Here is a 26,930-nt window from a genome sequence, read left to right on the forward strand (position 1 = left end):
GGCGCCCCCTGACCCACTGATCAACACAACACGTGCTCTTAGCAGTTGGTGGGTGTAAATGTTAAACTCATCCCTACATAGGAACTAGTTTGTGTCGTGCATTAAACTTCATTTGGAGAATGCGGTACCTAACTTAGTAAGTTTAAAGCTGCAAAGAGCGGGTTCACCTGGTCCCCAGGGTTTGATGAAAGCTTCAACATGGCGTTGGGAACAGGGCAGTGGGCAGTGAAGTCACAAAGTTTCATCATGAAATCGTGAATCATTAATTTGATTATTATTGTAAATGTTATTTCAAATTGATAAATAATTTTAAGATAGCACAAAGAAGTTAAATAATGCAACATATCATACTAATGCACAACCCATAAATGGATAAAGCGGTTGAAGATGAAAGAATGAAAATACAATTCTCATCTCCTGTCTTTCTGTCTGGGATCAAATTATTACACTGTCATGTAAGGAACAGGCAGATATTTGTCAGTGAGGCTGTTTTTATGTCGAGACATCAGTAGGAATAAAAAGGTAATAACTTCAATAGAAATTCCTCCAGAACTTAAGGCAATAGTCCAGCAAAGATGACCTCCTGTTTTCTGTTGGGACTCTGATATTAAGAAAATCATAAACAAGATGATTAAAAGTAGCCCGAGCATCTCAAATTTTGTTTTACTGTCCAGTCTGAGATGAGCCCAGTTATAGCGTCAATATTACGTAATTCACTGTTGGCTGTGGAGTTTATGAATTTGAAGGCGTATGTGTCCTGTTTTGTCTATTTAAATGGGCTGGCTTAAGCAATCTGTCAGAGATTACATAAATTAACCTCATGTTATTCTTGATTTATAGGCATTTATAGACATCTGCATGAAATGATTCATTTGTGGATGCAGGAATTTGAGGTGGTTCAAGGACAAAGGATAAAGGTGAGTAGAAAGTTAGAATGTCACGTTTATGATGAACATTCTGCTCTGCAGCTAAACAGATCATGAATAATTCATGGTACTCATAAAAATGTGTTGCATTCTTATACTTTGTAATAACTTGAATGCACAGTGTAAAGTTTCTGTGCAAATCGAGTCATATGAATCTGCATTCTTCATTGTGCTATCTGTGTCTCACCTCATGAACCCCTGTGTCTCTGCCAGCAGTGGGACCTATTTAGGCATATTTAGTTTAGAAAATATTTCATATAACTATGACATTGTCTAATAATACAACAAATGTTTTAAAATGATGTATTTTCAGTTTTACTCTATAATTTGCCTACATTTATTCATATATGCCTAGTTATTTATTTTTATTGTGTATGATTTATCTCAGTCACGCTGAAAACTTATTTAAATTCTTTATATATATATATATATATATATATATATATATATATATAAACGATGCTTTCATCATCAGGAGCCACCACTCTGAAGTTCCCTGATTGTCACTGCTCTGATTTATTGCCCCATGACCAGGGGGAAACCCTGGCATGGCATCCCTGATTGCTCTCTTCTCATTTTTCATCTCTTGATTTATAATCTCACTAATAACTGCATACAAATACACAAAAAAATACTGCCAATCCGCATCTGACATTGATCATACTCTTCCTTGGCATTTTGACCTCACTGAGAATAGGTGACCAACGTAAAATTGTGACTACAAGAACTACAGGCACACCAATTCTAACTCCAGTCATTATTGTGTTTGGATTTTTATGCTTTCATTTAAAAATATTAAATTAAAGGTCCTCCACGGGTGACCACACCAATTAGTTTTGGCAGTGGCGCCACTGTCTGCATGACTCTGACTAAACCAAGATCAGGGAGGGACTGGCACCATCACACTGGCTTCCCTTCCTCTTCCTATGTTTTTATCCTGTATCCTTCCTTGTTTTCTCAGATACAGTCGCCTCTGATTGAAGTCTAAACTAAATACAATACTGTGAAAGTAAACAAATGCAGATATAACATGTTGACCTTGGCCTTTGCAGAAACCTGGCCCAGTTTTACGAGGATCACAGGATGAGGATTTGATATATGTTTCTTGTCAGGTATCCCAAATAGACATTGATGAATAGGTATGAGTACAATGACAGAAAAACTCTTGTGACCCAGAGTTTTTTGCAGGTTCAGTAGGATTTTATATTGAGAAACACGGAGGCTGATCAATCTCCAGCGAGTCTGTTCGGCATGGGGAAATACGATGCATCCGATGATGATGATAATTGTCCTGACAGCCAAATGGTCTGAGGCACATAGCATGTACTTATGATGATCTGTGTGTTAGCTCAGACCAGGGCCTGGCCTGCATGTCATCCCGGTTTACCTTCAGTTATAATGATCCAGAATAGTCAATGGGGGGTCTGCATTAGTGAACATAAACACAACAAGTCAAATGTGAGAAATTACATCAAGCAATTTTCTTTTAACTTCATCCATCAACATATGAAGCTGGTTTTCTCACCTAATGTCCACATTAACATTAATGAGGCTTTTTCTTTTTTTTTTCTTTTTTTTTTTTGCAGCTCTTGTTTCTTGTGTTGTGTTACCACCATCAATCATTTCCACCATTTCAAACCCATCCATCCCCGCCCACCTCATGCCATTAGACATATATAATGGAAGTCTAGATTAATGGTTAATTTCCAGGAAACCCCTGTGTTCTGTCATAAAGCGCTTTCCATTAATTAGTGACTCTATTTCTCAGAAAGGAGGGAAAGAGGAGTAGAGTGATTAATGAGCTAACTAGTGCAGCCAGTGGTTCGGCCTGCCTCGGTGGTGAGCGTGAGAGTCGGACCCGCAAAGAGGGAGAGAAAGAAAATACATAGTTGCCTCTTGAAGAAAAAAAAAAGTGCATGGAAATTCATTGAAAGGGTAGCTGAGAGCAGTTGTTAAAGGGATGGTGCAGCATTAGAGCTGAACTGTGAGTGAGAGGGCAGAGCGAGGCTTGATGATGGTCTCTGGTGCCAGAAGTCCAGCAGACAGGGATGGGTGTGTGCTGAGCTGAGAGTTGTTAACCAGGAGAGCTGTTTAAACTGCTTCTCAACTCGTTTTGCTCTTAACATTTAAGGCCAATTTTTCTCTCATTGACATGAGATAGATTTGGTGTAGTCAGAATATTTTGGGCATGATGCTGAATATTAATCAAATTTCTTGGAAAAACAACATCAATTCCCACTCCGAAGTTTTCGTACATGGTCATCACTTTTGTAAAGATTTTCGACATTGACATCATCAACATCTTTCAAGAAATTGTTTCAGGAGAATATACTGATACCACTCTTGTGTTATTATGCTGAATACAGTAGCACAGATAGCTGTTGGTTTGCTGAGCATAGCATAGAGACTGGATGATGCATTATAACTCATGAAGAGGGTTTCCAAATGCTAAGCTACGCTAAAATAAGCTAGCCTGCTGCTAGCTCAAACTTGATATCTAAACATATGGTTTAGCTTTTTGAGAAATATGGTTATCTGTTCTCTTGCAGGTATTTAAAAAGTTGTACTAATTATAAATAACACTGAGCACAAGAAGTGCCACATCAATACTGAATCAATATAAAATGAATTGTGTCTTCGGTGCACATACATTAGTCTTTGTTTGTATGTTGTGTGTGTCTCAGTCTCTGATGTGTGCGCTCACAGTTGCATTTGAGCCAATATGGCTTTTTCTCAGGGTCCTTGTGCTAAGCTAACTGCTTACTGTAGTTTCACACTCCACAAACACATCAGAAAGTGTGTGTTATCTTGTCATCGAAATCTCTGCAAGAGAGCAAATAAGTGAATTTTCCGACATGCTGAGTTATTCCTTTGGGGTGGGATCAGTTCAAAGTAGATAAATATTTTAGCTGGCTAATTTACTAACCCTTGGCAATGTTTCTGCGCACAGATTGGATGGACCTCAGATTAAGAAGGTGGCCTGGCGTGAGTCCAGAGGTCTGGCTAGACATTATCTCCAGCTCCCCTGCATGTTTTCATAAGGGGGCCTCCCAGTCTCCCCAGTGCTGGTCTATAAGTGGCCGCGAGTGGGCCACGGGAGTGTTTGTGTGTGCATGAATGTTTATGTGTGTGTGTGAGTGTGTTCAGAGTAAACTGCTGCTTTGGTGGTGCAGCAGACTGCCATGTCTCTAGCCTGGAGGAGCACCATTAGGGGAGCAATGAAGCTGATGACATGTTGTTCCTGTGACAGGCCGCCTGGCCCCAGACTCCTCTCTGCTGCTGGAGCTGTGGGAGCCTGCGGGTCTGCCTCTGGACAGACACGGAGACGCAGGGACGGCGTTTATTTTGGGAGGTGGTTTGGTGCCAGATACCCTGTCTACTCTCCCACCAAAACTCACAACAAACACACAAGCACACACACACACACACAAACGCAACCAGGATACTTAGTTTGCAACTGATATGACAAACATCCTATCAAAGGTTCATTTCACAAAAAATACAAAAACAAAGAACGTGCTTTTCCACGGGTGAGTATGAACTAGTGTCAAGAAAAAAATACCTCCAACTATACAAAAAGCAGTTTAACATGCAGTTTAATATCAGCTAGCAAATATTTAACAGATTGCTGTTCAGGCGGCATTGTTGTTTTGTGTTCTAAGGACCACAAACAGCCAAATCCAGCTGGGGAGCCTTGTTTCAGGTCATTTCTTATTTCTCTGTCTGTCTGATGTCTTGTGATCTCTCTCCTCTCCTCATCTCTTCAACATCCAGCTTGGATGAAAAACACTCCAATTTACTGAATGAAATCTTCTTCATCATCTTCTATTTTTGTATTAGGAATCAATTCACACTGTTGGGAATCAATATACACTGTATAGCAATAAAAAGTGAACATGTAATTCAATAACAGTGTGGCTGTACAGACAATGGTTGCTTTTTTGTCAAGTATCCAATAACCGGTTCCTCTCAGGTGAGCCAGTCAGTTTCTCCTTTGTGAATTGTAGTTATCCAGAATCAATAGTTCCTTGTCCATTGATAAATGTTATTACTAATATCCTGAAAAAATGTAGCTTCATATCCAACCAGGTAAAATAATCCAAATACAGTATCAAGACATAAAACTGTACACTACAGTGCCACAATACATAAGCTGAAGACAAAGGGAAAAAAAAACATGTAACATCAGGGCTGGGACTGTAATGTGTTACTTTCCATTCATTCATCACTGGAAAAAAAAAACACACATTTTAAATTGCACTTTAATTTTCTCCACGAAAGGTTACTCAGGGCCTGAGATCCAGGCAGACACCAGCGCACAGTGTGATAGCAGTGAGACTGCACTAGTTGAAGGGAAATTTAAATAAAATTTAAGCAAAAATGCTGGTCTTTGCACTCTGTGTGCATATCACAGGAGCACTTCCCCTTTCATTACCACCTTAATGCAAAATCTAATTAGATCTTAGATTTAAGTTTAAGATAATGCATATCGATTCATTCATCAAACCAACTTAAATTTATTTTCTCATGTCAAACATTGAAATGTAATTTATAATTGCAAGGTCTCGAATGGATAAGATTATTTTTAATCCAGTCCCACCCCTATGTAATATGAATATAAATGTGCTGTTGTTAACAATATGGTTATAAAATACAGTTTGCTATTGTTTTCTGAACATCATTTATAGTTTTGTATTCCTTTGCACACTTATTACTCAGTGTGTATACAATAGATATGTACACACTGTGGTAACTATTTGTCAGTGAACACACACCATATGTGCTTGAGGAGTAGGATTTGATAGGTAGGACATATTATCCTTATTAATGCCGTCCTGTCTGACTCATGTTAATTGGCACTCGGTGGGACTTTGGGATGGGCTTTTTGACTCCAACATTGCAGCTTCATTTGCTTCAAAGATATGCCTCCAAGTCTGCGCATAAAAAACTATAACGAAAAGCAAATGCTCTGTATCCCAGCGTAGTTTAATTTACATTTACCTCAGTACCTTCATTTAGTGCACCTTTATACTTATACCGCAATATTTGAGAGCTACAGTTCCTGTTTACTTGACAGACAAACATTTTCCATAAAACATAATAACAAACTGATAAACAATCTCACCTTATCTTCTTCTGCTTATCTGTTTCCAGGTTGGGGTGGTGCCGGAGCCAATCCCAGCTCACACTGGGTGAGGGCGGGTTACACCCTGGACAGGTCACCAATCCATCACAGGGCCAACACACAGAGACAGAGACCAACAACCACTCACACTCACACTCAGACCTACGGACAGTTTAGAGTCACCAGTTAACCCAAACATGATGTCTTTGGACGGTGGCGCAGAAAACAAAAGGTAAGAACGCCGCAAAGAAAGGCCCCAGGCCAGGGAATCAAACCCATGGCCTTCTTGTTGTGAGGCAACAGCACTAACCACTACACTGCAATGCTGTTAGCAACCATTAAGAAGAAACCATGTGGTCTCTTTTTTTTTTTCATTTTCAAGTCTCTCGCACAACCTTTTTCCATAGTTTTAATAATTCCATCTCTGTCTATGTATTTATCAGCAATTTTACAGAAGTCCATAAACAATTTGCACTGAAGTTGGTGGAGGGGGGAGTGAATGGATCAGGGAAGGATCCATGAAATTTTTGGGTACAATTAAGTAATAATACAAAAATTCTTTAGGCCCTTCACATCTAACTCTAAATATTTAAGAGGGACTGCACAATTACGTCACCAGAAATTTGATTACACTCGTTAAAACTGTTAAAAGTAACTAATTGAACAGCTACAACAATGAAGGGCTGCTTTTATATTTATGCATCTGAATTTATAAACTATTATGTCATATGTAAAAAAAAATTCTATTTTTCTCTGGTACAAGCAATTTTACTGATACATTAAATACATTTTGCTGATAATATTATTACGTTAGACTTTATGCATTGCAGGACAGCCTAATATTGGTGCTTTTAATTCAATAAACAGTAGTAATACTTCTTCCAAGATTGACCTGAACAACATAATAACTCTCGGACTGTGGACAGGTAGGAATATATGTAACACCCACTTTGAATTATGCGTTTGACTCAACTGAGGTAATTACCTGCCTCTGACTTTTCCTTTTCATTTTGTAGTAATAAGCTGAGATGATGATGGTGATCAATGTGATCTACAGACTATAATGATATGGAGTACAAAAAAACATCATGCTGAACGATTGATGCACCTGAAAAAATAGATGGGTTTATGTCATCGTAAGGAGAAAAAAATGGTTCCTCCTCATGTGTTTTTGTGGAAAGTTAAACAGTGAACTACTGATGAAGCTCTTCTAAAACACTTCTCTCTTCCCACTCTGCATCTGATTGAGTTACACAGGGGAACACATTTTGAACAGGTGCCCAGTGAACCCCCCCCCCCCCCCCCCCCCCCCCCCCCACACACACACACACACACACACACACACACACACAAACTGCTGTCCTCTTCCTGGACCCTCCTTTTGTCATTATAACTTGACTCCTGTTCTTCAGCCAGCCCGTCGTTCCTCACATACTCCAGTAGAGTTTGGGCACACTGGTTCTGGACCAGCACACATAACTAGGCGTCCCACTGACACCCAGGATTAACTCTTCTGATGTGAGGTGTGACTGGTCACCCACTAGGAGCATTGTGCTAATCCTATGACTGCGACTTCCACTTCAACCAGCACTTGTGGAGCTGTTAAAATGCCAGGCTCCAGCAACGGTGTAGATGGCATAGAGACAAGATGCCACGAGAGGATACCCTAACCCCCTTTTCTACCCCCTGCTCCCCTCCCACCCATCTACCGCCTGTGCTCTTTGCTACTAAAGCTCAACTGGTCTCTCTGCTCTCTACTATCTTTGTTCTAACACACTTTGGGAGGGTTTCGACAGCAATCTGTAAAAGGTAAATGGCTGCTTTAAGAAGTGCTTGTCTTAGGTTCAGTGTTTAGCCTGAAGACACGTTCACACGTGGACAGGAGTAGTTGGGGGCTGCACCTGCAGAGCCACCGCCTGTACACAGCCACACAGTTCATTTATCGATGCAGGGTATTTGGTGTACGTGACCAAAAAGCACTTTTCATATTAACATCTGTGAGTGTAATACCACAATACTGCAATTTAATGTTTGTGTCTTGCATAGATGTTTATGAGTGAACAAATAGAAGCACAGTGGCGAATATTAATGTTGCTCAGTTATGATCACATTTGCAGGGCACTTATGTAAAAGCTTATACTTTGCAAAAAGTAGTCAGCAACCATCCTGCAGTTGTTTTTCTACATTGAACAGATGAGAATTACAGTCTTAAAGGACAAAACACAAAAATTATAATCATAATGAGTGTTGAGGCATTTAATGAAGTATTGCCAATTGGCCCTCAAACATTCATGATAATTTCCTATTTTTCTATTTTCGTCATCTATCTATTCAGCCGTGAATAATGTGATTTTCAGTGCTGTCACCGCGCAGAGAACATTTCCAGTCTCAGCAGAGCAGAGCTGAATGTTGCGTCTTTAAGAGTTAAGAAACTTGAAACCGTGTTTGCGCAACAATCAGTGCGGCTCCCAGCCGCCAAAGTGTCTAGACTGGCACATGATGGCGGGAATCAACCAATGGCTCCAGAGCTTTCCTCTGGGGCCCCGGGAGTGAGAGAGGGAGGCAGAGAGAGAGGGAGAGAGAGAGAGAAGGAGAGAGACAGAGACAGAGAGGGAGGCAGAGAGAGAGGAAGAGATGGAGACAGAGAGGGGGAGAGAGGAAGAGATAGTAAAATGTGTGAGACAGAAAGAGAGAGAGAGTCAAATGAGACTCGATTATTTGGGATGCTGGATTCATTCACTTTCAAAATAAAAGCGCTAAATTTGGATACATGTTTTCTGAATGGAATATTCGGACTTTGTTGGTATTAAATTTGGGATAGAGATTCTTTTAATAGTAATCTAAACTTTCAAACCCCTTCATTGCAAATGATTCCCGTTTATTCCGCCACAGCAGCTCACTAAACACTGCCTGATCTACACATCCATGACAGTCTACGATGCATTCAGGTTTATTTGGTGTTTCGACTGAAATTTAGTTTTTTCGAGGAAAAACATGCCTTTTATAGATGTAAATATCACTTCATGGTGTCGCTTCTGTATCAAAGTAGCCCCAAGTCTGTTTTGCTGTTCCCTGTCGAGAGAAACAGGTTTTTAGTTGATTAGACGCCAAAACCAATATTTTGTGAACATCCATTTTTGCGGCAGACAGCAAACCTGATCCACATCCACTGGATGGGTTAGCGTGAGGGATTTTTATTTTGAAAATCTACAGAGTCTGTTTTGCACTGTCTAGCTTGACTGTAGTTCCGTGGCGCGCGCGCGTGCGCGCGTGTGTGTAGGGCTTGCAGGGTAGAGCAGAGTGGAGTAGTTTCAGCTCTCTTTAAAACAACTTGTGTGCACGGAATCCGTCCTGGAGTTTGGCACCGGAGTCCCGGACCCTGTCTTCCGTCTCCCGGGATTCTTCTGCAGGATAGCTGCCTCCACCACAGCGACACAAATCACGGGGAGTTCAGTCTCATGAGGATTTATTTCGGGTTGAAAGAAGGATTTTTTATTTTTTATTTTTTGGAAGATCTCAGGGGGGAAACTCTGGAGACATTTCTGGAAGTTATGTTTTCGATGCAGGTTTGGTCCATGTGAACTGATCCGGTTCCCGAGTGGTCTGATTATGGTTTGTGGATCTCGTGCGGGATCTCCAGGGTGCCGGGGAGTTGAGGGCTTCATTGACTTGGCGACAGCAGGTCACTGAGCGGTGACTTCTCCTGCTTCAGACGTGTGCTGATGTCTGACACGATGCGTGACTGAATGTGAGCCTCTAATGCTGCGGGAGAGCCAGAAGACGGTCACCACCGGCTGCGCATGCTGTGCGCACCGTGCACAAGACCCGGGACCTGCGGGAAGAGTGTAAATCGATGTGGCATCTTCCGAGACCCGGACGGGACCGACAGGACACATCCAAAACTGTCTAGGCTGTCGTATGTTCAAGTCGAAACGCTCGGGTCTCGTACGGCGACTCTGGAGAAGCCGTCTGGTCACCGAGGGCGACGGGCGGGATGGAAGCAGAAGAGGTGAGGGAGGACGGGTCGGTCCGTGCGGCAGACACTCAGGAAAGCTCCACAGACACGAGCAGCGGTCGGTGACCAACGCTGACCCGGCTCCGGGGCTCGGAGGGAAGGCTGCAGAGCTGACTGAGAGCGCCGAGAGGGAGGAAGAGGAGCAGCCCGACGATGACCGGGGCGTCATGTGCGCCACGGAGCGCAGAGACTCTCGGCTGGGACCGGACGGTGACAGCAGGACGGTGACGTGTTGTTTGTTTGGGGAATGGGATCTCAGACCTCGGAGCCCGTATTGGGCCCAGAGAAAAGACAGAGGTGGCCTCTGTCAGTGCGCACCGAGGCACACGGGGATGGAGGATGAACTGGCGAGCACCGCTCACGGTTTTTTGAAAAGACTCAAGGAGAGATCTCTGGACGTCTTGACCAAGGCCGTGGAGGCCAAAGGAGGGATACCAAGCGAGTGCGTGATGGTGCCGAGCACGGAGCTCCAGCTCGGAGCCAATCACGTCTCTCCACAGTCTCTCCTGTGCAGGTTGTACCGCTGGAGCGACCTGCCGCTCTCCGCCCGGCTCAAAGCGCTGTGCCACTGCCAGAGCTTTGGAGCAGTCGACAGCGCGAAGGTGTGCTGCAACCCATACCACTATAGCCGCTTATGTGGCCCAGGTAAGGACACGGGTGGCGGGGTGACTGGACCAGAGGCCTTTCCCCTCACATTTATCCTAGAATGAACATGCAACACGAGACACCAGTAAATATGTCCTTCTGTCCACCATCACATTCTTATGGGGGGCCCTAAGGGCAACCTGGAGAACCCCTGTGCGTCCAAAGTCCACGGGGAAGGCCTTGGCTGTGACAAAACTCATCACACAGATCACCAAAGTGAAGTGTGTTTTGATTTGGATCAGACTCTATACACCATGGAGCTGAGTGGCTCATACTCTGAAAACGTCAGCACGAAATGACTGAGATGTTCCAGTAAATCAGAGCGCCTGGCCCGAGGCCTGCATCTGAACATTGTTTTTGTTGTTGTTAGCGTTGATTGTCAGTTGTTCATTTTCTTTATGTAAGGTCTTCAGATTAAAGCAGCGCTGGGCCTCCTGCGAATTAATGCCACCGATACTCCTCTCTTGTTTTATTGGCTGCCTTACACTTTTGTAATCTTTTCATAACTCAGAATTCACCGTGAACAAACGTTACTTTAATGTACTCCAGATAGTCCAAAAACATTACATACCAATTTAAATTTACGCAACCCCCCCCCCAAAAAAAAAAAAAAAAACTCTGCTGCTTCCCACATCACCCAATTGAAGGTCGCTCTCAAGTTGCACTTAGGCTCTTTTTTCTTTGACAAGGAGGTCTTCCTCTTGTTATTTAGGTGAAGGAGTGCCGATAATATACAGTTTGTGTATTGCTGGCGCCAGACTGACTCGCTGGGTATCTGACTGACTGTGGACTCCGGCAATTACTGGCTCTGCTCTTAAAGGGGCCGCAGCCACAAACACATGTCCACTTTGGACTGAAGGGACTATCCCTGCAGCAGCAGCAGCAGCAGTCACAGGAGCAGAAGTATTGCTTGATTTTTCTGAAGACATCCTGCTTGTCTCGGGGAGTGAAAATGTCTCAGCTGCAGGATAAAGCTGATCATGTTGACAGTGAAACACAGTTCGCTTTAAAAAAAAAAAAAAAAAAGAGAGAGACATGCAAAGTCTGCCACTAGCTGCCTGCCTAGGCTGCCTACAGGCTGAACCTGAGTTATGATGTTCATTTAGATATTTTATGAGTTCAAAAGAAACATTGCAGTCATGTTGTCAGTGCAAATCGTCCCCATTTCTTAAAAGATGTCCCTGAGTTCTTCGTGATGAGATGAGCAGACAGCAGAGTAGTTTCTTTTTTTTTATTTTTATTTTTTTTTTAATCAAATGTAATAATATGTTTAAGAGGTTTTCCTCTCTTCAGTGTTGTCAGCCTTTTGGTGTCTTGTAGTTTTATGTGGGCTGGGACCAGCTATGGTTAACATAGCAAACTGACTATTCAACTTATTTTTCCACAGAGTAAAATCTGCATGGTAGCACTACTGTGTAAGCCTGCAAAGGTTTTGTCAGTTTTTTCCAGTAGCTAATTTGAAGTGATTGTAATTTTATATGAAAACCATCCAACTTTTAATTTCACCTCCTTCTCTGCTCTTTTTCCAGAATCACCTCCTCCCCCTTACTCTCTGTCCCGTTCGGATGAACACAAGCCACTGGGTGAGTTTGGAAAAAAGGGTGACCGCAATACAAGGCAGTAAATGACACACAGGGTGGTGTCACCTTTGTATTTTTAGACTGGAAACACAAATTATCTGTGAAAAGCTGCTTGTGATGAAAGTACACAGAGTTTGTTTCCTTACCTGTACTCATCCTGACTTCTAATGAGCATTACATCTAGAGTTTATAACAGCCAAGCTCTCCAATCAGGCAGTCAGATAGATTTAGGGGCGGCATTGCTTATTGGTGTTTATAGGCCCATTAATGTCTCTAAAAAATATTGATCACGTAATAATATTTATTATGAGGAATACAAAGTCTTTTAACCAAAGAATGGAATTTGTACTGGAGAAATGTCTAAACTTGTCAAATGATGATGTGCTCACTCTTCTTCTGTATGTTTTTTCTGCATTTCCTAGACTCAACTCTGTCTTACACTGAAACTGTGGCCCCCCTCTTCTCCAGTCCTCACATAATGCCAAGAGACTACACAGGTGAGTGGCTTGCATCATGAGCTTATGAACGCTGCTCTGGCTGATGTTAGCTACACAGGCTTATGATGCTCAAAGGTGAACTGTGTTCCTGAGGAGGTACCACATTAGAATCTGTAATCACAAATGGAAAAGAAAAAGTGCCCAGTTGTGTGAGTGTTTATGCACTTAGAGACACGCATGCTCATGCATGCAAACACACAGCAGGGAACCTCTTTAAATGTTTGCATAAAAGGGCGAATTACATTTACTGGTGTTATTATGTTGTGCTTTCTTTCCCATTTTCAAAGGCTGTTAAGATAACCAAAAACTCCAATGCATAAACCTATTGTCAGTGAGGCTTGGAGGCTCGGCGGGGGTCTGGGATCTCTCACTATCTAGATGGCACAGCAGTGCCGCCTTTCTGTCTCATTCCCCTGCCTGTCTCTCTTTCTCTCTCCCTGCTCTTTCTCCATTGCAAAATATTTCACTGGGATGAAGCTGCAATAAGATCCCTGTGCATACTCCCAATCCCCTTTGCCTCTTGAAACACCCATCCCCCTCTTTCCCCCTTTCTTCCCTCAAATCCCTTCATTCCTCTCAGCATTTGAGTAGTGGAAAGAGCCTGGCATTTTGGGGGCGGGGGAGCCGAGTGGCTCTGATGAGGCGGAGGTATAGAGTTTTTTTGTGCGTGTGTGTGTGTGTATGTGTATATGTGGATGAGGTGGAGGGGGGGCAGCTGAGGCCTGCGTTTGGACAGGAAACAGCCCCCTCTAGATGATGAAACTGGAGCTTTATTTGTTTATGTGCTTGGGTGGAGGTTTGGTGGAGAGGTCCTTGTAGCGTTAGAAGAAACCCGCAAACCCACTCGATCAAGTCTCCCAAGGCTCACTTGTGGATGGTGTTGAAAGGGCACCTATGAAGTCTTGTGTAGTGTAGTCAGGGGATCACAGACCTGTCGGAGCCCAAGACAGGTGATCCCAATCAGACATTCTTGGAGTTGTTTCTGTTTTGTGTTCAGAAATTGAATTAAAACTTTTTGTGAAAGTTGCGCTGCAATCAGGACCGTCAGCAATAGTCCTGCCCTAAGTAGACACAAGAAGTCACAAGTCCTTTGGATGCACGCCTTGTCTTTTCAGAAGATTTATCGATGTTTTACTTGAAAATTCTTTTCTGGGCACTTTACTGTCCAACATAAACATGCCATTGCTGTTTGCAGCCGTCTTAGGCTGAAAGGAACGCAATTCTCAGGCAGCGAAAACTTAAATATTTATTTATCTTTAAAATTTTTAGTCTTAGTGGTCAAATTCAATAGAGTCCTAAAATCAGCACATAAAATCCCCACAATTTGTAAGTTTTTGATTTTATAATATAAGATTCAACAAGGACATGAAAACTGACAAACTACAGGACCTCCATTCCCACAGTAACAACTACATTACCTGCTTAGAGAGTTTCTGTGTCGAATGGAGGTGCTGACAAAATGTGGACAGAGAGAGGCTGCTTTTAAAACTCATCCAAGTTTTAGGTCATGAGCTTTCCCTAGGCTGAAAAGCAAGAGAGGGCACCTCATATTGTTTGTTAAGTGTAATGTTTGGGTGTGTGTGTGTGTGTGTGTGTGTGTGTGTGGTCCCTGATTCCCCCACCCACCCAGTAACACTGAGCCGAGAAGTGGAGCTCAGGCCAGGAGCGTGAGTCGGAACAAGACTTGGCTGAACAGAGGTAGCCAAGAAATTCTGCAAGTAGCTTTTGTTGTTAACTTTGACAGGTTATAAAACTCCTGTTTTAAGTTACAGCTGGTAGAATAACAGGAAATAGGCTGAAACCAGAGCTTATTCCAACAAGTATGAAAGAATTGACTGTAGCTTAAAAACCCCTTAATGCTGGTTAGAGCTTTCGAGAGTGTAAATGAGTCTTTTTTTTTTTTGTTGTTCAGGTGATCCCCTGGTGTATCATCTAAAACCTGCAATGTTTTCTTTAGAGCCAATACAAGCACTGAACATGTGCTGCGGCACTTTGGTGTGTTCACAAAAAAAAAAAAAAATCTTCCAAGCCAGTTATGTACTGTAGCAGTGAGAAGGAAAAAAAAAAAAAAAACAGGGCTGCTGCAGGGTGTGGCCCGTGCATACCTTTGCCCCGGCCTCTTTTATCATTCAATCAGTTATAGTTCCCTTTAAACGGCAGAAAACAGCCCCGCTTTGAAAAGCAAAACATGCACTGGAAGTCTAGAAGCCCCACGTCTATGTGGACCATCCATCTGTGAGTTGCATGTTGTCAGTGTGTGTGCGTATGTGACAGAGAGACAGGGAGGAATTTCGGTTTGACTCGGTGATAAGATCGTCTCAGCGTACTCACATGGGGGTGCTATCAGGACAAAAACACACACATGCACAGACACACTTACACTGATTTGTTGGAGGTGGAAGCAAAACTCTGCTTCCTTACTTTCATAACGGATGCATAAAAACTATTTCTGCTGTATAGTGTATATAACTTTTAGCTTTACACATTATTTAGATTACCCTCAAAGTTTTCTTCTGCTCTTGCTTTCTTCTGCAGATTATTCACTTCCTGTGATGACACACAAATCACTACAACCTGATTTAAATTTGCCAGTATTACAATAAACCGTAGCTTGTCTGTGCCAGATGTGGCTGGATTAGCACTGTTGGCCGTTTGATATTGGTAATGAAATTTTGTACTGACATTGATAATGGCACACATATTTTCCAGCTATTTTCCCGGTAGGGAACTGGTACTTATTTACTTGGCTTTGTTTTCAATCTAATTTCAAATAAATTGAGAAAATACCAGTTGTTACAGTACTGAATTACACACTCATCAAATTTTCAAGAGAGTATAACTCAGAAGTTGTTTTATAGTTCAGTGGGGAAAAAAAATTATGAATGGGCATCCATACTATGGTTTTTTTTTTACTCAAAAGACTAAAACCATTAAATATTCCTAGTTAGAGTGAGTCACTTTATTTTACAGGTCAGACCTGACAAGCTGAAATTTTACAGCATGGACTGTCTTTTTTTGTGTTTATCACCATATCACTTTGAAATAAAGAAAAATAAATTCATGAAATTTGTAGTGAAAACTTAACTGAAAGTAAATATGCAATTCAACCAACATCAATATTGACTTATTACCAAGCCCATGACGCTTGGCAGCACCTGTATTACCGCATTGTTGTCGCAACATATCAAGGTAAAAGCAGCATTAATCAGAAGTTTTTATTGCATAAAATATAAATGACTTTCATTAGCAGGTTCACTTATATGTAACAGTGGCACTTGTAGGTCGAAAAACTCATGAGGCTACCACAACTTGGAACTGACGCCAAACCAGAAAGCTAGCAAGACGATCTCAATAAGAATAAAATTGTAAACATTTTCGACGCAATTTAATACAGGTGATGACCTTAGTTTTCTCTTCTACCAGCTGGTTGTTCAATTGCGCTGTTTTATCTGTCGAGCAATGCCAGCTGTGCCACGGTTTGACTCCAGCTGTTTTCTTGCTTAGTAATCCCTCTGGAAAGAAGTTTGAGATCCTCACAGCCCGTTCTTGACCAGGTACGCGCAGAGCTTTGTTCTTGGCAAACGCAATTACTTGAAGCCGTCGCTCTGCTAGTCAAAGCTATAGGCTGAAATGCATTTCCACTTGACAGCTCATGTTTGTGCTGTGTAAACCATAAAATTCTCACGGAGATGATTCTGACATGACAAGGCACAGAATGTAAACAGGTGGCACGTCTTTTGTCTTTACACTGTAAGGCCAGATTTTACTTGACATTTCTCGGTGTGGTTGTTTTGTGGACTGTGCGTTACATCTTCAGAAGACTGCAAGCTTTGGCCACATGACATCGCTGTAATTGTCAAACATTTGTCCACCTTGTTATCATTAGGTTCTGGCTTTCAGACATGTGGAAACAAGTAAAGCAATAATATTTAGTGGATATTAGTGCGGCCTGGATGCAGTGAAGTAAGACAAAAAGACTGCCCCCTCCCTGCCCCGGTAATCATATTTTGGTGACTTGTTTGCTTAAGCAGAGCAAGGTATCAGCCAAACATCCTGTCTCAAATCCCTGTCTGCACTCGCTGCAGCATTAACCCCATGAATCGGCCCTTTGACTGATGGGGCACAGCCCAGGAATGTTGGGAAATTGGGAAGGTGAGGGGGAGTAGGGTCTTGGAGTGAAGGAGTCGGGGGGGGGGGGGGGGGGGGGTGCGGTGCGGTGGTAAGGCAGTCTGACTCTGGAGAGTGACATCTGATACATGTTTGAACATATCGCTGTTGATACTTAAGAAACGCGGAGCTGAGCCGACGTTCTTGGAAGTTTGGATGACATTTTTAAGAGTTTGACTGCACCGTTAGTTCTCAAAGTGTGAAGCTTTCCATGTCAGTCTGGGGTCAACGTGATTGGCAAGGCATTGTAAATCATCTACTGAGGCTCTGCTGTGCCAAAGAAAAGAGTTGACTCAAACAAGCATTACTAATAAATCAGAAACTTTTTGCGGAGTCTATGACGAATTAGTCGCAATCGTGTTAAAGTCTAAAGATGTAAAAATTGTGTAAAGACCAAAAGTAAACACCCACATTCTGCCTTGTCGAGTGGGAATCTATCAGTCTACGTCTGGATGGGTCCTCTCAGTGACCTGAACCTCCAGCCTGTTTGCTGGCATGCGTACAACACTTGCTCTTATGCCTGACTGAGACACATTAGACTATGGAATTCAACATCAAGTGCTGCCCCATTAACCATTTGCCATTTCCTCAAGTATTTTCCACCACAGCTCTTTTTCACTACAAGCAGCTGAGGATGCAGCAACAACTTTTTTTTTTATGTCAGTTTGGCTTTTTTCTCTCTCTCTGAAGTAGTTTGGTTGGTTTATCAATTTTTCTAAAAGCCACATTTTAGGCAGGATGCCACAATGTTGACAGCAATTACAAGCCTGTCAATATCAAAAGAGATTAATATGCAATTTAGTGCAGCACCAGCTTTTGGAAGGAAATGCAGTCCCGTCATTGTTATGTTTTAAAAGTAATGTTGATGTTTAAAATGTATAAATGTTAACACTGGCTGTATCAGCCATATATTTGAGGATAAAATATCTGATTTCCCCGGACATGCCCGACATTACAATCTGCTTGACCTGCTCTTCTTCTTCCACACAATTATATCTAGAAAATTACAGTGACAGAATGACACAACATTTAACACCTACAATCACGAAAAAAATGGAACAGATAGCTGTCACCATTCACCCATTTAGGCTCTTATGCGAAATACTTTTTTGGGTAAACACGTACAAGTGCACTTTTTTTAAGCATGATGTGTTCCGTCCAAAATATAAAGAGTTAACAATGAGAGTTCAAGACTGAACGATAACTGGCTATTTAGTTGTGTGAAACCGTGGTCTGTTTTGTGATCACAAAACACAGCAATATCATCAACGAAACAAACAAGCCATGACATATTCCCAACCTGCAGGGACATAAGTGAAAGAAACTAAACTGGCGAAATTAAAAAAACATATTTTCTTTCTTCAATCAGCATATTGGAAGCATGTTTATCTCTAAGTGTTCAGTATAGCAAGAGAAATTTTAACAAAGCCAAATCAATGAAATGACTTGACATCTCATATCTTTGACAGGCAGTCCCACAATCTGCTGGCCGTTTTTGACAGAAACATCATGTCCCTCGGTTTCACTGTATCACAAGAGGAAATTGTAATTTCCTTTTTTTTTTTTTGGTGATTGATGTCTTCATAGGTTCAGGCTTGCTAGGTGCAGCAATACTTCATGCATGTGTGTGTGTGAACGTTATGTGTCTGTGATGCAGCCACATTCAGATGTGTTTACAGACTTGCAGATGCAGCAATAAGTGTCAAACATTTGCACCTTGAACTAAACCAACTCAGCAGCCCTCCGCCTCTCCCACTTCTTGTATTTACTGATCAGCACCAACACTAACTGTGAAGTTAAGTTTGTCTTTTGTTGTTGCAAATGATAACCTTTAAATCTTCTCTTGATTTCCTCCTGGCCTTATGAATGTAGGTATTCTTTATAATCAACACTACGTCCACATTTTAACCTTGACTGTTAGTTGTACTCTTGCTAATCTTTTTCTTGTCCTCCTTTTCTCTCTTTGCTTTATGCTCCCTCTCTCGCTCTCTCTTTCAGTCCATGTTGTCAGGCCATCACAATTTAAAATAAGGTTTAAATTACAGGACAGGCTGTGGCTTTCCGTTGTTCCCTTAGAGTTTTTGCCAACTCGCAATTTGGCTTTTAATGGAAACCTGCCATGCTGCTGAACCTAAAGATTTTTTGCAGATGTTGACAGGCTCTGACTCCATGAAATGTAAAAAACTGGTGCTGTGAGCTCTGAACGTAACGCTGAATTAGGACTCATATTTATTTGAGGGAAACAAGAATTTCAGGAGTTTCCAAGAGATGTAGCTGCCCCTTGTAAGTGAGAACAATCGTGGGAGCGTGAGCTGAGCATCCACCCATGGTACTGGATACCATATCGACTGACGAACAAAGTGGTGTTTAGGTTCCACTTTTTAATAAAAATTTGATAAGAAAGTTGTGTGAGGCCCTCTATGGATATGCACACACAGCTAAACACACTCCTTTTTGTCACATGGAGGTTTGCATGAATCATCATGCAGTTCCGCCGACTCGTGTGTGACTCATTGTTGATTATAGTCATGTGTGACTCTCGTCAATAACACTACAATCGTTTCTCTCTTCTTTGTATAATTACCTTTTATGTCCTTCTTCCTTGAGAAGCTTTTGTCAGTAGTAGTTCTCTGTTACCTGCCTTAGCATTAGCTACGGCTCAGGCTAGAGAGAGAGATGGGATAATAGATAGATACAGCCTGTAAGCATTAACTTTTTTTTTTTTTCCATTTAATTTATATATATATTCGACTAATGCAGAAGAACATTGACAATTGAAGGTAGGCTCTGATAACACTCATGAACATTATATGTGGCCAATCATGCTACAATGGGGGTCATTTGTAGGGTGAGATGTACCAGAGATGGTAGCTTATTTTTTTGTTGTTGTAGTTCACAATTCCTGAAATATTTTATATATATTATATATATTTTTTTATTATTTTATTTATATATATTTTAATATTATTATTTCAAGAAAATGACGCAACTGATCAAATGAATTGAAAGAGATTGTTGGCAACAACAAATCAACAAAGGGCATCTTTTAGCCCATCGTCTGGGTGTGATGTGTGCAGCCTTGTTGAGAATTGAGTCTCTTTACTCTTGTAGTCTCTGGCTGACTAACTGGGAACACAGTGGAACATTTACTGCCTCCAGATATGCAGCCAGATATGTCCTAGTGAAGCCGCGACAGACAAAAACTGAGGAAAAAGAAATTTGATATAGCAGGAAGTTCACATATTTGTCATATTAATTGAATGATGTGGTAAAATATCAGGCTGTGTTGCTCTGTCTCCAGACTAAAGTAGATTCAGTGTATGTGGGCAATGGTAATGGTGCCCATTAAAGAAGTGTGTGGGAGTGACTGTATAAGTTATATCTTGTTATAAATTCTATTGTCTGTCCACAGTCTTTTATTTCTATATCATTGTCTCCACAGACTGTATTCACATTCAAATTATTCTGATTTAAGTTTGTGGAGGAATTTTGTGATTTCATTGTTCATTGTGGAAAAAAAAAATGGACCTGTTCCACCAATAAATAATTTGTCTAATTATGTTGTGAGGAGTGAAGGCCACATAGTTGGACCATGTGAGGCTCAATGAGAGAGACTTGTAAACTTGACCCCTATGAATGGCTAAGCGGGGGGAGGAGGTGTCAAGGAAAAGGGCCTGTCCAGGAATGTGTTGGGAGGGGAGAGTTGTCAACTCCGAACTCTGCTTCTTCGTTGGGTTTGGTCTCTATTTAGATTTTAATCATCGTTCTTTTGGTCATTTATGCAAAACCATAGACTGTTCTATTTTTTTTTTCCATGAAGTTTTGAAGCATAATGTGTCAAAGCAGATTTGCCCCAAGTCAAAGTGTCACCAGTCTCTGGTGACTCTAAGAAAGAGCGCTCACTCATTTCTCCTCCTCTTGAAAAAAGGTAAGCACATATATACAGACACCACATTACAATTGATGTGCTGCGTTTGCTGATAGCAACACAATGTGAAGCAGGATGAATAATGGACCAATGTTCTCCTCATTAAAAACAATCTACAGATCAGTTCGTTCTTATCTAGTGAAGGTATTTGCAGAGCAAACTTTGGCTTTGAAGTGTGTGTGTGTGTTGTTTTTTTTTTTTTGTTTTTTTTTTTCAAGGCTCTGTCATAAATGAAGTATGAGTGAAGATGATTGCATCAGGTATAGAAGCAGAGCACAGCAATCGATCAAATAATCTGCAATGGCAAGATAGAGAGATAGAGCTCATGCACAGCAATAAATCACTTTTCGTTGTAGCTGCTGTGACACTTTAATGCTGTAAAGGTATAACTTAGGCCTCAGTCCGATGCACCCTGTCTCTCCTTAGCTGTTTAAGCTGCACTTTAAAGTTGCACTACATCTAAAGTTGTGCCAGTCGGTCCAGTCTGCTCACTCCTGTAGAAATAAGAGATGTTGGTCCACCAAACACGCATTCCCTTGTATCTGCTCATTAAACTAACAGGACTTTCTGCTGAGGTGGCAACTTGTCATTTAGGAAAAACATCGGCCATCCTGTCAGTGTGTTGTTATGTGTTCCCCTTTTGCAGAACAGCTTGATCCTGGACAAAATTTTTGAAATTTGGAACTTGTGACCACATTTTGTGTCCAACGGCAAAAGTTGTACTAAGAAGCAAGACTGCATCAATACCATTTACTCAAGCTTCAGCTAAACACCAGCAAACGGACGCGTCCCTCTGCAGAATCTTTTGCAGGATCTAGTTTGTGTAAATGGAACTAATAGATCTACAGTTTCCCCATTGAGCACAGATTACCTGTCTTTGCTTTTAATGTTTTGGGATTTTTAGATAATGACTTTGAAGGCCTTTGCCAATGAAACAGATACTTTCATGTGTTTTTTCTCATTTATTTGACGGGCTAACAAAAGAAAAATGAAATGAAGTGATTGGGAGATAAGGTTATTTATAGTTTAGATTAGCACAAAGCTTTGTGGGCTGTCCTGCACGATGCATGCAAAACCTGAGCGATTCCTTGGCTCGAGTTGCCTGGCACTTTGAAGTTGCAGCAGAAATACAGGAAAGCTGGTTACTTTCTCTCGTCCTCGTGTTGGAGCTTTCGAAACAGCCTCTGACCACATCTCCCCAGGAATTTTAAGCTTGGTTGGAGGTTCAAGGAATTTGGTCAGTGGTTTTTACCAAATAATGAATCAGTGATAGAGATTTGTGCTGTTAAGCAAGGAGTGGAGAAAGACTTGGGAGTTGCACAACAAGCTCGCTCTATAGCACAAGATCCACTTCACAATGGAAAAAGATGATGAAGGAAGGAGCGTGTGCTTGCAAGAATGCATGTGTATTTGCGTGTGTGTGTACATGTGTTTGTGAGCGAAAGCCCTGTTGTGTTTGACCGTAAAGGCCGTGTCTGGCGATAACGCAGTCCTCTGATGGTAGAGATAGTCGAGACGCCAGCTTAAATGTGGCTTGCTGGATTGAAGTTGCCCTGTAATGATAGTTGTCTCAAACAACACTGAACCTACCATTTGTAGCCAGGGAGGGGTGTTGTCTTTTATTCCTTTATTTTATTCCATTTCAGCTTTTTTAGAAGATGTGGAGGAAATTTGACAGAGTTGAGCTAACAACGCAGCTTGGAAGCGACCAACAGTGGTCAGTAGCTGAATTTTACTCTCCCTTCTGGTCCCTCTGTGGCCCTCCTACGCTCCTTCCCTCCCTCCTCATCCCTCCTCCAACCCACCCACTTCTTTCAGCACAGTGGAAGAGTCTAATAACTGGAGGGGAATCTAATCCTTGGCACTGGATGAAAGACAAGGGTCTCCATCCCTCCCTTTCTTTCTCACAGTCTTTCTCTCTCTTCATTTTTTCCGTGGATGCTGGTTATGCTTGGCAGGTTCTATCTCTCTCTCTCTCTCTCTCTCTCTCTCGCTCTCTCCCTCTCATTTTCCCGCTCCCTCATTCTTTCAGTCTTGCTTTTTTTTATTTTTTACTTTTACTTCCTCTTTTCTTCTCTCCATGCAGGTTAAGGTTAGCAGGAGGAAGCCTCTACTTTTCAAAGGGAACGCAGGAAGAGTTGACAGGAATCATTTATTAGACATATTTGGGAACTATATATATTCATTTTTTTAATGATTCCAATTCAATGACAAGCTAGAAAGACTGTAGATTGTAATTAAAACTAGGATGGCGCTCGGGTAGTTCTTTCCCTCTGTTTCTTATCTTTGAGTAACGCTAAACTTTCAATCTTAGAACTTTTTTCTAAGATTCATTCAGAAGTGATCAGAGAAGAAAAATGAAAGGAGGATGAACGATGCTGTAACTGTTCAAAGTCCAGGTTGGATGGCATCTGGCCCCTGAACTTTGAGTCCTGAGTCCAAAAGTGCCAAGTTACTTGTTTTACATTCCCCCAATTTTCCCAGCTTTGTTCAGGCTTTTGGTAAAAACAACTGTGAACTACATCAGGCGTTGCAATGAGATTGGCACTAAGAGACAGTGATCTTGAAATGTAATAACAAAGGCTACTTATCAAATTGGTAAACAGACCTGTTAAATTGTGGTTGGCTTAAATGCTTGCAGGATTCTGTAATTGCTGCCAGCTCTCACACACAGATGTGCACAGGCACACAGTCACACGCAGTCTTTCGACTTCCTCCATTCGAACATAAACATACTGATAACCTCCAGTTTGAACCCGTCTTTAAAAATTCCATTGAAGAAATCAGTTGCCTGCCTGATCCTTCCTCCTTCTTCCTCCCCCTCCACTATTCCTTGCTCTCCCTTGTCATTCTCACACAAGCTCATTATACCTTGTGCTGGAAGAAAGCCAGGCTGAGCATGATGACACTAAGGACTGTGCCAGGAACAATGAACGTGACAAGCTGTTCCCCTCGGTCTGTCAAACACTGGTGGGAATCATGATGGAGTATTTTTCATTTCCAAGTACATCAGTCAAGTTGAAATAAATCAACTAGAAGACAAATTATGCATCTCATACACTTATGCTATATAAGATAAAACAGAAAAAGACAGAATAAATGGGAGTGAGAAGACTGGCACTGTGCACTCTAAAATGTATACTCGTTATCAAAACATATTTTATACTGAGCTATAGATTTGAAAGAGCAGGTGTCAACTTTTAGTTCCAGATTTGTGGTGCATAAAAAACTGAACCCGGGTGTCTCCCTCTGCCTCTCAAAATACTATCAGTGTTCAACACTTCGTTAACTTAAAAGCCCAAAATTTAAATGATATCCTCTTCTGCATCATTCATTATCTGTTATAAATTAAAGTGCGCTATATCAGAAAAACCCCCAGAAAAGTTCCACTTGGTTTTTATGTCATCTTTGGGAATTAATTTGATTGTGAGCTCATAGAAGTCTCCCTGTGTTTCCCCGAGACATGTTTGCGTTGCCTTATTATAGGGAAGAGCATAGCTTGTAAAACGTGCGTGTGTGTGTGTTTGTTTGTGTGTTTATGTGTGTGAGGGAGAAAAAGATAGAGTGAGAGAAAAAGAGAGATCCTGCTAACAGAGAAGCCAGCCCTCTTATTGGAGAGCTGTAAAAACTCCAGACCGCAGGAGTTGCCAGCCTGGAATTCACTAATGACACACGTGGGCCTCAGATGAGATGTGCAATTTTGTGTGTGCGCGTGTGTGTGTGTTTGTGTGTATGTTATAGTTTTACTGTTTGGATGAGAAGACCCCAGTTGTGTGTGCACATGTGCATGTGTGAGGCCCTATCTCATAATCTATTGTGTGTGTATGTGTGTCTTCGTGTACAAACACTCACATCTCCGCCTACATGCCCCCCTCCCTCCCTCGTCCCATTGCCCTGTACACCCCACCCAGCAGCCAGCCACCCCGTCCCTGCGAAATGAAAATGGCTGCTGTGCAAACATAACACGCCCTGCTTAATCTCAGCCCTGGTCTCACCCAAAAGCAGGTTTTTAATGGCAGAAGGGCCACAGCCATGTTGGCCCCTAGTGGAGAAAGAGGGCTGTTTGGTGGAAAATGAAAGGAATGGGGCCACAGGCACATGGGCTTTTGAATCCTCTGTGTCAATGGAGTCTCTGGAGCAAAATAATGGCATCACTCTGTGTGGGAGTTAATGTGAGCTGATAGCATGAAGGCTGAGGGGTCAAGGGTTCATGGGCTTGCGCTAGGTTGACAGAGAGCTGAATGCCTTCCACCCCCCCCCCCCCCCTCCAATCTCTGCCTCACTACCTCCCCCAAAACTCTGGTCCTGAAGGAGCAAGATGGAGGGAGATGATGAGGAAAGTCAGTGTAAGCAGTGCTGGCAATTCAAACCACTTTTTTTTTTTATTTTTTTTTTTTTATTTTTTTTTAATGCATTGAGCCAAGGGAAAATACACTAAAAGAAAAACAAGAGTGAATGCAGATGTTACAGGTGTAACAGCAATCAGCATCAAAAGGCAAAAACCCTCCTTTTTTGCTCCAGTGTTTTTTCTACTTGTGAGCGTTGAGCGAAAGCCAACTTTCTGTTCCCATATGAATAAAATAATAATCACACTGCTCACTACTAAATGATAGGCTATTACCAGTTCTTGATGCGAAACATCTCAATACTTCTCTCTTTAATTCTAGCTCTGGTATGAATTGGGACTGGACAGAAAACCTGATTTTTTTTTTTTTTTCCTAATCTTCTCCTGTTATCCTATTACCGTCCTCTGTTCAAAATAGAATACAAAATAGTGTGCTGTAAAAAATACAGCACACTTAGCAATGCAAACATTAATTCCTCCACGTCTTGTCTTCCCCTCAGACACTGGTACCTCCCTCGGCTCCTCGACCTCAAGCGGGCATAGCTCTCACTGGTGCAGCGTTGCCTACTGGGAGCAGCGCACCCGCGTGGGTCGTCTTTACTCGGCCTACGAGCCCTCCCTCAGCATCTTCTATGACCTACCTCAAGGCACGGGGCTCTGCCTTGGACAGCTCCACGCCAATGCCTACCACAGTCGCCGTGACGACCCGGGGAGCCACGGCACATCGGGCCTTCACAGACATCACAGCCACAGAGGTGGAGGGAACAGCAGCAGTGTGCAACAGATACGCAGTAAAATCGGTTTCGGCATTGTGCTGAGCCGGGAGCCGGACGGAGTGTGGGTGTACAATCGCAGCCAGCACCCGGTGTTTGTCCACTCACCCACTCTGGACCCACCCAGTGCTCGAGGGCTGAGTGTGAAGAGGGTGATGCCAGGCTTCTCCCTCAAGGTGTTTGACTATGAGTGCTCCAGCTGGATGGCTGAGCACGGCATGAAGCCTGAGAGCCAGGAGGGGCCCTGGGACCCCCATAGTGTTCGTATTAGTTTTGCTAAAGGATGGGGCCCGTGCTACTCCAGACAGTTCATCACCTCCTGTCCCTGCTGGCTAGAGGTGCTTCTCAACAACCACAGATAGCACATAACCACACGCTCACGGACTCATATGAGGTTTCCTGACCCAGTATCCTAATTGTAATCTACCTAGATTTAATATAAAATTTATATATTATATAAAATATATATATACATGTAAATACCTGAGTCATTTTTACAATGCAATTATTTATGTATAGTGTAATGTGTATATGGACAAAATAAAAAGGAACAAGAATATGCACTTTTGATTCTATATATGCATTACAAATTCTCAGTGTCATTTTGCAGATATAAACTGTAAAAATAAGACAAACTCTGTTTGTGTTTTCATGTTTGAAAAGTTCCATAAAAACGTATGCCATAAACACATTGTCAATAAAGTATTTGTATTAAAAGTATGTTTCTGTGGTGGTCTCAAGTGCTTTTACCCGACCTTTGGAGTATTTAGGAGTCAATGACTCTGTGATAAGGAAAGTCACAGTTTAGCACCTTGAACCAAATACCATCCATCTGATTCGTTTTTTGTTTTATTTGGACTCTAAATGTCCTCTGGATGCAGTTCCATGCTGATTAAGGATAAAACTTTGACGTTGGCATTGTGCATATG

The 26,930-nt window shown here is 42.0% G+C and overlaps 1 protein-coding gene across 1 annotated transcript; it reads left to right on the forward strand.

Moving 5' to 3' along the window:
• The first annotated feature begins 9,352 nt into the window (after positions 1-9,352).
• LOC115041138 (mothers against decapentaplegic homolog 6-like) lies at positions 9,353-26,721 on the forward strand. The gene is made up of 5 exons (XM_029498453.1): positions 9,353-10,711; positions 12,241-12,294; positions 12,714-12,788; positions 25,729-25,920; positions 25,990-26,721. The coding sequence occupies exons 1-5, from the start codon at positions 9,970-9,972 to the stop codon at positions 26,361-26,363; spliced, it is 1,437 nt and encodes a 478-aa protein (XP_029354313.1). The 5' UTR covers positions 9,353-9,969; the 3' UTR covers positions 26,364-26,721.
• Positions 26,722-26,930: the final 209 nt, after the last annotated feature.

The sequence above is a fragment of the Echeneis naucrates genome, chromosome 3, assembly GCF_900963305.1.
Source record: "Echeneis naucrates chromosome 3, fEcheNa1.1, whole genome shotgun sequence".
Classification (NCBI taxonomy): domain Eukaryota; kingdom Metazoa; phylum Chordata; class Actinopteri; order Carangiformes; family Echeneidae; genus Echeneis; species Echeneis naucrates.

Excerpts from the sequence above, each read along its gene's own strand:
- LOC115041138 (XM_029498453.1), top strand. The coding sequence starts at position 9,970 with ATGTTCAAGTCGAAACGCTCGGGTCTCGTACGGCGACTCTGGAGAAGC. Across the intron at positions 10,712-12,240 it reads TAGCCGCTTATGTGGCCCAG|AATCACCTCCTCCCCCTTAC; the intron begins GTAAGGACACGG and ends CTCTTTTTCCAG. Across the intron at positions 25,921-25,989 it reads CCACGCCAATGCCTACCACA|GGAACAGCAGCAGTGTGCAA; the intron begins GTCGCCGTGACG and ends ACAGAGGTGGAG.